Genomic DNA, 12,206 nt, shown 5'->3' with positions numbered 1-12,206 from the left:
AATCGTTGAAACTTTTTCAGACTTCGTAAAAAAGAAAAACTAAAATATCACAAAGCTGTAAGTATTCAGACACTTTGCGCAGTATTTAGTAGAAGCACCCTTTTCCTTATACAGCCATGAGTCTTTTTGGGAATGATGCAACAAGTTTTTCACACCTGGATTTGGAGATCATCTGCCATCCCTCCTCGCAGATCCTCTCCAGTTCTGTCAGGTTGGATGGTGAACATTGGTGAGCAGCCATTTCCAGGTCTCTCCAGAGATGCTCAATTGGGTTTAAGTCAGGGCTCTGGCTGGGCCATTCAAGAACAGTCACGGAGTTGTTCTGAAGCCACTCCTTCGTTATTTTAGCTGTGTGATTAGGGTTGTTGTTTTGTTGGAAGGTGAAGCTTCGGCCCAGTCTGAGGTCCTGAGCACTCTGTAGAACGTTTTCGTCCAGGATATCCCCATTCATCTTTTCTTCGTTTGCAACCAGTCCCTGCAGCTGGAAAACACCCCCCACAGCATGATGCTGCCACCCCCATGCTTCACTGTTGAGACTATATTGGACAGGTGATGAGCAGTGCCTGGTTTTCTCCAAACATACCACTTAGAATTAAGGCCAAAATGTTCTATCTTGATCTCATCAGACCGGAGAATCTCATTTCTCACCATGTTGGAGTCCTTCAGTGTTTTTTAGCAAACTCCATGCGGGCTTTCATGTGTCTTGCACTGAGGAGATGCTTCCGTCGGGCCACTCTGCCATAAAGCCCCTACTGGTGGAGGGCTGCAGTGACGGTTGATTTTCTAGAATTTGCCCCCATCTCCTGACTGCATCTCTGGAGCTCAGCCACAGTTATCTTGGTTCTTTTTTTTTTTTTTTTTTTTTTACCTCTCTCACCAAGGCTCTTCTCCCCCGATTGCTCAGTTGGGCCGGACGGCCAGGTCTAGGATCGGTTCTGGTCGTCCCAAACGTCTTCCATTTAAGGATTATGGAGGCCACTGTGCTCTTAGGAACCTTTAGTGCAGCAGAATTATTTTTTGTAACCTTGACCAGATCTGTGCCTTGCCACAATTCTGTCTCTGAGTTCTTCACGCAGTTCCTTTGACCACATGATTCTCATTTGTTCTGACAGGCACTGTGAGCTGTAAGGTCTTATATAGACAGGTGTGTAGCTTTCCTAATCAAGACCAATCAGTATAATCAAACACAGCTGGACTCCAATTAAGGTGAAGAATCGGAAGAAATGGACAGCACCGGAGTTAAATATATAGTGTATATATAGTATATAGTGTCACAGCAAAGGGTCCGAATACTTATGGCTGTGTGATATTTTAGTTTTACTTTTTTAATAAATCTGCAAAAATTTCAACAATTCCTTTTTGTTTCTGTCTGGGGTGCTGTGTGTACATTGAGGGGAAAAAAAAATAATTAAATGATTTTAGCAAATGGCTGCAATATCACAAAGAGTGAAACATTTAAGGGGGTCTGAATACTTTCCGTACCCACTGTATGTACAGTTCTGCTCATAAGTTTAGATACCCTAGCAGAATTTGTGGAATATTGTTGTTGTTTTTTTTTGGAAATATGACTGATGACTGAACAACAACCATCATTAATTTCGTCATGGTTATGTTTTGTTTAATGATCATGCTTTTCTGAAAAGCTTGACAGTTTAATTTGAATCCCATGAAAAAATTTTTTTAATGTGTTTCGCCTGGCCCCTTCATGTTTTCTTTAAAGAATTGTACCCACCTTACAAATTCTGCCTGGGTAATCAAACATGAGCACAACTGTGTGTTTTCTCCTTTACTAAATAAAAGTAGGGCTGTGAAATTCTAAATAAGAGCAAGTAAATAAAAAGAAAGTATTAAATGTTCAAATAAAGTGCTTAACTTCAGAATAATTATTTGGAAAAACTAACAAAATACAGTACTTCATGTTTCAATCATATGGGTAGAAGAAAAATCATGCATGGTAAAAATGCATGATACACAGGTAGAAGCGTCAACTTTGGGGGTGCGTATTATACATGGGTGCACATTATACGCGGGAAATTACAGTACATTCACATGGGTTACACGTCCAATTGGGTGCATTTATACTCTTAATGAGAAAGTAGAGCGCTAAGCCTGGCTGTAGCAGCCTGGCTAAGTAGTGTGGCTGCGTATAGCCATCCCAAAACAAAATTTTAGCCACGACGTGTCCTTATTGTATACCAAGACAAGACCACGACGATAGAGACACTTTTAATTTTACAATATTGCGATATCGTGAATATTGTTATATTTGTTATATCCCTACGATTATTATATTTTATTAGTGTTTTATGTTTTATTTTTATTTACAGTACTTCACCTGCAGTTATTATTATATATATATATATATATATATATATATATAAAATAAAGTTGAGATGAGGTGAGCTGAGTTGTGACTTATTCTAGACTGTGTGCCTGTATAGGGGTCATACAGACGGTACAAGCGGGTTACACAAGAGAACACTCCTAGCCCGAGGATTAATGTGTGGGCCAACTTGTGACACCATAACAAGCACGGGGAAATTCTCCATCCTACAGCAAAAAGATGGCTTCCACCACACAGCCTGCATGGAGTAAGTCACAATGTGGCTACATTATGTCACCTCCAGGTTTAACAATGTACTGTTAACATAACAGCCTCCAGTAGGTACAGTGCCATGAAAAAGTTTTTGTGCCCTTCCCAATTTATTTTATGCATATTTATCACACATTTTTTTCAGATCTTCAAAATGATGTTGTAGCCTACTTCACTTTACCTGACTGGTACTATGCTTGTGATTTCTTGATTCAACAAATCTGGAGGTAATCAGACCTGGGTGTAGCCAATGAAATTGAACTCAGCTCTCTAAAAACTGCTGTCAATCACAGTTAACTCATGATTTATCAAGGAGGAGAAGGAGGATATGGAGACTTGCCACTTGCCTATTTCAGTCTTAACAGATTATAGTCTACCTTTGAAATTTTCAATGAATCCTTAAGCATTAAGAATTGAAAAATTATACTGACTATTAACTTACTCTTCCCCAACGGTACTCCATGGATATTCAGCATGAAAGTTTTCGTGCAATTACATTTGTATTCTTGGTAACTGACAAGCTATTCCGAAGCCAGCTTGCCGTTTTCCAGGCTGGACGGAAAACGAGAAGGGAAGGAGGTGTCGAAAAGCAGATAGCATAAAGACTAGCAGACATTAACTATTGAGCTAATGTCAGACAGCCCAGAGGAAGTAATGACAACTGGTTCAAGAATCTCTCAGTGCGTTCTACTATCCTGACAAATTGCGCAAAAATTCATCTTCAACATAGATAAAGCTTGAGAAATGGACAAGTCTTGGAAAACTGATCCTTTGGAGAAGCATGTGAGTTGGAGCTGAGAGGGAATGTCATCATAAATGCACAACACAAAGTCACAGAGGCTCTCGCTGCATTGACACATCAACACACTTTTTTCATTAACATACTTGCTTCCATTCTCAGTGACTGCAAAAGAATGCTGCCTGGCCACACAATGCCACCATGTGATTGTCTCGCCCTGTGGGCGGTGCAAACACAAACGCACTGTGATGAAAACGTGCCTTTTTCTAAAAAAAAAAAAAAAAAATAAATCAAATACAATATCAACATGACAAATACAGTTGGAGTTACAGAGAGTAACAATGAGATCGACTAGTTAAGATGAAGTGCTAGAGAGGTGAGCAATGGTGCGTCACCAGAGGAAAAACAAGGTCTCTTTTTCACCTGTATCTCTCTCATCTGGTACACAGGTTCAAGAGCATGCTGCCCAGGGCATTACATAATTACAACCCAACTGAAAGTGATCCTCACAAATAAAGTCAGCTGCGTCTTTCACACGATGAACTATATCCTTAAGTCTGACCAATGACGTATATGCAAATTACCTTCAACGCTTTGAATTCCATACATAGAGATTGAATTCCATACATAGAGATTGAAAAAAACGCAAACCTGCTCTTTAAATGACCAGATAAAATATTTTGCTCGACAGAAACCTTACCAAAGGTCTGTACTTCATTGTTCTTGGTTTTGAGTGATTTGGACGACGTTCTGGGCTCCACCGATCTTGCAATCCAGCTGTAAGTGTCTGGGTTACAGCAACGCGTCACGGCGACTATTGAGCGCAGTTTGTTTTTAAAAGCGCTCCCCTTCTTCCTGAGACCCAGCTGCCATAGCTTCTCCTCTTACTGCTTACAGCTCACACTGTCTCGTTGCTTCGCTTATACATCCATTTTCCTTTCCCTCCCTCGCTCCAGAGGAAATAGTCGGTATGTTGGGTGACACATAACACCACTCCACTCCCTTCCCTTAGTTTGCTTAATCGTCCCCCACCCAAGTCACCCGCTCCTCTCCCGCTCTATTTGGACATTATGCCAAGAGTGAAAACTTTCCATCATTCCTTCAACTATTACGCTACTCTTTCTCCAGCATCTTGTACGACGCAAGCACAACCAATATTATTAGTCCAATATCGTTACAGGGAGTACAATTAGTCTAGACACACACACACACACACACACACACACACACAGACCCACGCACAGGCACATCAAAGGCCTGAGCGTCCAATGCATCTGCTTGTTAACACTAATAACAAGTGACATTTTACAGCCAATGAGCATGTGCCTCTGAGAACATGCAGAAGACAAGTATTTGTGTTTGATGATGCCCCACATAGACGGAGCCACACACAAATTGACAAGTGTTATTCAAGAGCTTGTTGATGAAGTCCTGACTCCATGAAGGCAAATGCGATTGATTTTGTCCTTGTCGGGCAAGTGTATGCGTCGCAGTTCCCACTCGCTTTTTTAAGATTTGGGGCTCTGCTCAACATGCAGCCAAATAGCTGCGCCCCTAATTGGTAACAAAATCAGTACTTGCCATTACCCCAAAAGTATATGGGGGCGAGCTAACAGTCACTCACATGAGACATGAGACAAAAATAAGGACTCAAGTGTGCTGTAATTCTTTGTTCTTGGGGTAGCACGTCCTAGTCATGTTATTAAGACAACCAGGGAGTGCTTAAAATTGTAGGGGGGAAAAAATCATGCCTGCTTTAAACACGAGTGTTTGAAGCCACAGAGCACACACATTACATGCAGTATACTAGCAATGCACTATGACTACAATTAAAAACCTCTGAAAGCCGCAGCATCAAAGACCTGAAAAGTGGCAACAGGCAAGACAGATTTTATAGGCCTCATTATGATTCTCCTTCCTGGGGATCTAATAGGCTTGTGAATATAATTCAACTAGTACAGTACTGGTTAATGCTGCAAATTCTATGTGTCTAGGACAGCCTCACCTGTCTTTAGTTTAGGCAAGATAAATGACGTGATAATGAGCTCTGGGGAATGACAGCTAAAATGAAATCATCCGCACAGATAATCAAGACAATACACAAAAACAGAAGACATGTTACTTGCTACTGAAAAATCATTGAAATTTAATATTTCCGCAACACCTCTTGCTGTATTGTAGATACACTCGTACTGCTTGTGTAACATAGACATTTAATCAGAGCAGTGGCAGTCTACTACACACTTTTAGATGAATAACACTTTTCTTTCAACACTGCCCTCTTGTGGTCGACACTAACTAAATGAAGCAGAATTTTTTTGCTGATGCAGACATTAACATGACTGAAAATTTTCTGTGCCTAGAAGGAGCAAAGAAAAACATGCTAAATTTGAACCTGGCTTGAATGCATCTGCGTGAGGGCTTAAACTATGTACACCTCAACCTCTCTCTTTCTCGAGGACTTCTTTCTGTCCTCACTCCCAATATAATCACAGCCTCTGCGTCAGGAATCCGAGTAATGTTTTCCAGACTCGCTCTCACCACTGTTGTACACACAGTAGAAACACAGCAGGGAACAGGCAAAGATACAAGTCGAGATAGGTGATTCCCAGCTGCACAACACACATTGTGTTAAGTCAAAACATTCACATTAGCTACTGCCTCTGTCTTACATCGACTTTCGGCACATTAACGCAAAGTGTGTGTATGTGTGTGTGTTTGTGTGTGTGTGTGTGTGTGTGTGTGTTTATTCTACAGGCTAAAGTTGAGGTTCCATATTTGTGCTGAGTTGGAAGAGAAGGAGGAGCTTGACCACCAATATCTTGCTCAGCTGTCAGACTGTTTAACCCTTCCTTCTCCACTTCTTGCAGACTTTGAGTTCACTGGTGACTATTTATAGTTTCTGAGTGAGCAAAGGATGTGACAAAGAGTAAAGGCGTAAATCGTAAAGAAAAGTAAGCAACAGATTAAAAATATTTTTTGTAGTACAAGAAAGCCTTAGATGAATCGAATACGATAAAAGGTTAATGCAACTACACAAAATACCTTAACGCAGGTTATAGATTCACAATTAGAGTAGTGATATCTATGCACCAATATGTACCCACTTTGTCATAAGTTTACGCTGATAAAGTAGATAGTAATTGGAGAAAATGTGGATTAAGTGACACCGCACATGATCACACCCTTACATTTGCTCTGGATGTTGTTCCAATGTACACACCAGACATCAGTGTCGTTTACAGTATCTTCTTTGTCCTTCTGAGCTTAGCTAAATAAAGGACATCATTTGTCCCTTTTTGTTTGGGATGCACTGTCATGACTATTCCAGCATATACCATACAACCACCACTGCCACCAGTGCAGGTTATCTGCAAATGTGTGCATATTTTGGGTCGAAATTTGTTTCAAACAGCATGTCGTAATATGTTGTGATCTGACTTTGGGCCACAGCGAGGGTATGCATTGCATTCAGTGAATTGTATTTAAGAAGCATGAGATGAATAATTGTTGCGATATCTCGAAAGCCTTGCTCATCAACAGCACACATATGGAGAGGATGTATCTAAAAATAAATGTATCCTGACTGCATTTACTGGGTCCATTATAGATCATGCTTCTGTCTCCTCCCATATGTTCTCTTAATCGCTTGGCTTGATCACTTAAACAGCTTTGAAGCAATAAATGTTAGACTTTGAGACGCACCATAAAAACAATACATAGCTTCATATCTTATAATAAGAAATCCAATCCAGCCTTAGCCTTATTGTCAACAGATCAAAGACTGCTTGTATGGTCCAAGGGCAACACACATCCGCACAATATGTTGGAAGGAGTTATTCCTTCGAACTTGCTTCTTTGCAATAATTGCCATGCCAGGACAGCCCCATCAAATCGCTCGAGAAGAAAACGTGGAATTAAATATTACATTTAGACTAAGGGGAGGAAAAACCTAAAATTCCACTGACCACTTTGAGGGAAGCACATATGACCTTGACACTGTGGGAAAATCTGAAATGGGAACTCTCTCTCTCTCTCTCCCCCCCCCCCCCCCCCCCCTTCTTAAATTCTTGTTTCCTGTCTCACTTCCTCTGGCAAAGTTTCGTCAGAGGCATCTTGAATATGTAAACAACTTTTCATTGGCCATGTGGTCAAGATGTAAAGTTTGAACATGCTTTTTATCGTAGCATCGTGCCATATGTCTAGGTGTGTGGAACCAAATCAACCTCAGGCTCCTCCATGAAACCTCACCATGATGACCAATGAAGTGCAGTCGAGGCAACGTCATTTTGAACAACAAATAATCAAATTTGTTTATGTATTTGTGTAGATGACGACAATAAGGTAACCCTAACCCTGTGAGAGTTAGCGCATGTGCCTTATGATTGACTGGCAACCAGTCCAGGGTGTGATCTGCCTTTCGCCTGATGCCAAATGGGTTGGGCTATAGCTCCCACGATCCCAAACAAGATCAGTGGAATAGAAAATGGATAGATGGATGTAATATGATGAGTTCAATTTTAGCGCCACAAAGTCATGATATGGAGATACAAAGATACAGCAACAGGACAGCGAAAACGATTCAAGATAAATATAGGGAAAGAACATCCATCCATTTTCTGAGCCGCTTATCCTGACAAGGGTCGCGGGAGTGCTGGAGCCTATCCCAGCTATCATCGGGCAGGCGGCAGGGTACACCCTGAACTGGTTGCCAGCCAATCACAGGGCACACATAAACAACCATTTGCACTCACATTCACACTTAGGGGCAATTTAGAGACTTCAATTAACCTACCATGCATGTTTTTTTGGGGATGTGGGAGGAAACCGGAGTGCCCGGAGAAAACCCACGCAAGCAGAGGGACAACATGTAAACTCGATTTAAACCCAGGATCTCAGAACTGTAAAGCAGATGTGCTAACCAGTCAACCACTGTGCCGCCGCAAACACAACAATTATTTGAAAATCCTTTCGAAACTATATACAATTGAATACTCTTCCTTTCACATCCCAAAAATCATGCAAGAGTCTATAGTGTCAATAGGCTACAGTGATTGTTTGTCTGTGTTTCCTGCAATTGACTGGTGACCAGTCCAGGGTGTCACCCCGCCTTTTGCCAAAAGTAATCCAAGATAGGCTTCAGCTCATCTGCGAACCTAAGCGGTATAGAAAAGAGATAGATGGATAATTAAATGAAAGGATAAAGCGCTACTGCTCTGAGCGCACACGATTAGTGAAGGTGGAGGGTCTTCTTTTGGACCCATTATCAATTATCAAAGGTGTCCCACGGGGTTCTATACTTGCCGCCAGAAAGAACATTATTATTATTATTATTTGTGTTTATTTACTTAAATTCAAATAATGATATGCTCTGAGTTAGGAAAGTCAAAACCAAGCACATAACCTCCCCACCTGTCTCCATGACAATATGCTCAATAATCACTTTGTGCCTCTATCAAGCCGATGACAGAATTACGCTATATCTGGCCATCAACTAAAAATAATATGGCTGTACAGCTGAGCCAAGTTAAAATGACACACCTCGTAATAGGGAACCTAGTTTTTTTTTTTTTTTTTCCCCCACCCAGCACAAGTGCCTGATGAAACATGCTAGTGCCATGGAATACAATGTCAAAAGTAGCTGTATACCTTAACAAACCTTTTGTATGTACATCTCTTGTTGTTTCTGCATATTGGCTTTCTTCCTGCTCTAACACAGATCATATTAATAGCCTCAAAGATGAAATTACACCAAATGGTTGCGAAAATAGCTGGGATAGGCTCCAGCACACCCACGACCCTAGTCAGGATAAGTACAGAAAATGGATGGATGGATGGTTGCCTTTTCTTCTCTCCTGTGTTAAACTGTCAGAGTGACGTGTGAGAAAACCCGGAGCGGAGAATCCAGCATTAACCCCATGGCAACAATTCTTAATGTACATAGTGCACCTATCAACAATTTTTAGATATATAGTGTCATCAGAAAGTATTCACAGCCCTTCACTTTTTCTACATTTTGCTATGTTACAGACTTATTCTAAAGCTGATTTGAGTATAGTAAAAAATCTACATAAAATATCCCATCTTGACAAATTAAAAACATATTTTCCGACAGTTGTGCAAATTTATTGAAAAGGTAAACAAACAATGGGTACAGAAGTATTCACACCTTTGGCTTAATATGTTGTTGAAACTCCTTTGGCAGCAATCACAGCTTCAAGTCTTCTTGGGTATGTCTCTACGAGCTTGGCACACCTGTTTTGGGGCATTTTCTCCCATTCTTCTCTACAGATCCGCTCAAGATCAGTCAGGTTGGATGGGCAGCATCGGTGGACAGCCATTTTTAGTTCTTTCCAGAGATGTTTGATTTGATTCAAGTGCGGGCTCTGGATGGGCCACTCAAGGACAGCCAGAGGCTGCTCTTGAACCCACTCATTTGTTATCTTGGCTGTGTACTTTGGGTCATTGTCGTGTTGGAAGGTGAATCGACGCCCTAGTCTGAGTTCCAGATCCCTCTGGAGTGAGGTCTCTTGAATAATTTCTCTATATTTGGCAGCTGTCATCTTACCCTCTATGCAGACTATTCGCTCAGTTCCTGCAGCATTAAAACAGCCCCACGGCATGATGCTGCCACCACCATGCTTCGCAGTAGGGATGGTATTAGGTGATGAGCAGTGCCGCCTCTTCTCCAGATACGACGCTTGCGATTCAGGCCAGAAAGTTCTATTTTGTTTTCATCAGACCAGAGAATTTAGTTTCTGCAGGTCTAAGAATCCTTAAGGTTCCTTTTGGCAAACTCCAAGTGCGCTGCCATGTGCCTTTTAGAGAGAAGTGGCTTCTGTCTGGCCACTCTACCATAAAGGTCTGACTGGTGGAGTGTGTTAGCAATGGTTGACCTTCTGGGTGGTTTCCCTATCTCCGCAAAGGAATACTGGAGCCCCGGATTTTGGGACCTTCTATGCTGCTAAAATTATTTTGCATCCTTCCCCAGATTTGTGCCTTGACACAATCCGGTCTAAGAGGTCTGCAGACAATTTCTTAGACTTCATTGCTTGGTTTCTGCTCTGATATGCACTGCCAACTATGAGACCTTATATCAGGTGTGTCAAACTCATTGTTGTCGCAGGCCACATTGTAGTCAGGGTTTGCTCTCTGAGGGCCGTTGACTGTGAAACCATATAAATGTTTAGTCACTCATTATTATATACAAATTGATGGATACCTAGTTTTGAAATCAGAAGTCAAGGATAAAAGTTTCTTCAACTATTGTTCAAGTTACCATAAACAGAAAATTCTTGCAATGTCTCAACGCTACTATTTATTGTTATTATTTTATGAGAATTTGAGCAATAATCATGGAAGCTGACACAGATGATTTGCTTTCGCGGGCCACATGAAATTACTTGGCGGGCCGGATTTGGCCCCCAGGCCTTGAGTTTGACACCAGTGCCTAATATAGAAAGGTGTATGCCATTCCAAATTATGTTCAATCAACTGAATTTACCATAGAGGGACTATATTGAAGTTTTAGAAGTATCTCAAGGTTGATCAATGGAAATCAGATGCACCTGAGCTGAAGTTTGAGTGTCATAGCAACGGGTGTGATTAGTTACGTACCCATTATGTTTGAAAGTTTACATTTTATATACATTTACACAAATGTCTGAAAATATGCTTTTACTTTGTCATTATGGAATATTGTATATAGATTTTATTTTAAAGAAAACTTTACTCAAATCAGCTTTAGAATAAGTCTAACAACAAAATGTGGAAAATGTGAAGGGGTGTGAATATTTTCTGGTGCCACTGTAAATCTGCATGTACTTCCAACATACAAAACACACACATGCCAACTAAATCCTGACATTAGCCAGTCATTCCATTACCATCTCTCAGCATTCCTCTCTGTCTCCCATACCTTCATTAATCACATACTTTTACATCTTTGACAGCATAATCATTTAATTAGTTTGTTTGTTAAATATCACTCAATTCTGGGAAGAATAACCTAAGGTCTAAAGTTAAAAAAAAAATAAAAAAGAGTGAGATGGGAAGGACTGAAGAAAAATCAAATGGCAGTGCGGTTGTGATGTCAGAGTAAAAGAATGCAAGCCATGTGGGCTGCAAACAAGTGAGGAAAGTGAAACAAAAATGGTGAGAAATGCTTCAAGAAAGAGAATGCAAAGCAGGAACTTACATAAAGAGTTCAAGGAGGAATTAGAATATCAAAAGAGGCTGAGTGTGAGTCTGTGTTCTGACATAACCACCAGTTTGACAATTTATGGCAACTTTGGCACACACACACACATATATATATATATACATATACACACACACACATATGTATATATACACACACACATATATATATATATATATATATATATATATAAACACATACATATACACATATATATACATATACATATATATACATATATTTTTCACTCTGTCATCATTTTCTTCATTTTCTTGCCTCAATATATATATATATATATATATACACATATACATGTACACATATATACATATACATATGTATGTACGTATATATATATATATATATATATATATATATATATATATATATATATATTTCACTCTGTCATCATTTTCTTGCCTCAATGTACACACAGCACTCTATATTGACAGAAAAAAAAAGAATTGTTGGAATTTTTGCAGATTTATTAAAAAAGAAAAACTGAAATATCGCACAGCCATAAGTATTCAGACCCTTTGCTCAGTATTTAGTAGAAGCACCCTTTTGAGCTAATACAGCGATTGAGTCTTTTTGGGAATGATGCAAGTTTCCTTGCAGATCCTCTCCAGTTCTGTCAGGTTGGATGGTGAATGTTGGTTGAGAGCCATTTTCAG

At 40.1% G+C, this 12,206-nt stretch overlaps 1 protein-coding gene across 3 annotated transcripts in view; it reads right to left on the bottom strand.

The window, feature by feature from the left end:
* Positions 1-12,206, bottom strand: part of LOC133404688 (unconventional myosin-Ic-like) — an 86,088-nt gene that overhangs the window by 39,862 nt on the left and 34,020 nt on the right. The window contains exon 1 of one of the 3 annotated variants that reach the window (XM_061680781.1): positions 4,033-4,353. The exons of the other annotated variants lie outside the window; for them this stretch is intronic. Within the exon in view, the coding sequence (XP_061536765.1) occupies positions 4,033-4,050 (18 nt within the window). The 5' untranslated portion in view covers positions 4,051-4,353. Of the gene's footprint in view, positions 1-4,032; positions 4,354-12,206 lie in introns of those variants that run through there. 3 annotated transcript variants of the gene reach the window in all.

Source organism: Phycodurus eques, chromosome 7, assembly GCF_024500275.1.
Source record: "Phycodurus eques isolate BA_2022a chromosome 7, UOR_Pequ_1.1, whole genome shotgun sequence".
Taxonomy (NCBI): domain Eukaryota; kingdom Metazoa; phylum Chordata; class Actinopteri; order Syngnathiformes; family Syngnathidae; genus Phycodurus; species Phycodurus eques.
The sequence above is the reverse complement of the archived record's forward strand: the minus strand, read 5'-3'. Positions and strand labels throughout refer to the sequence as shown.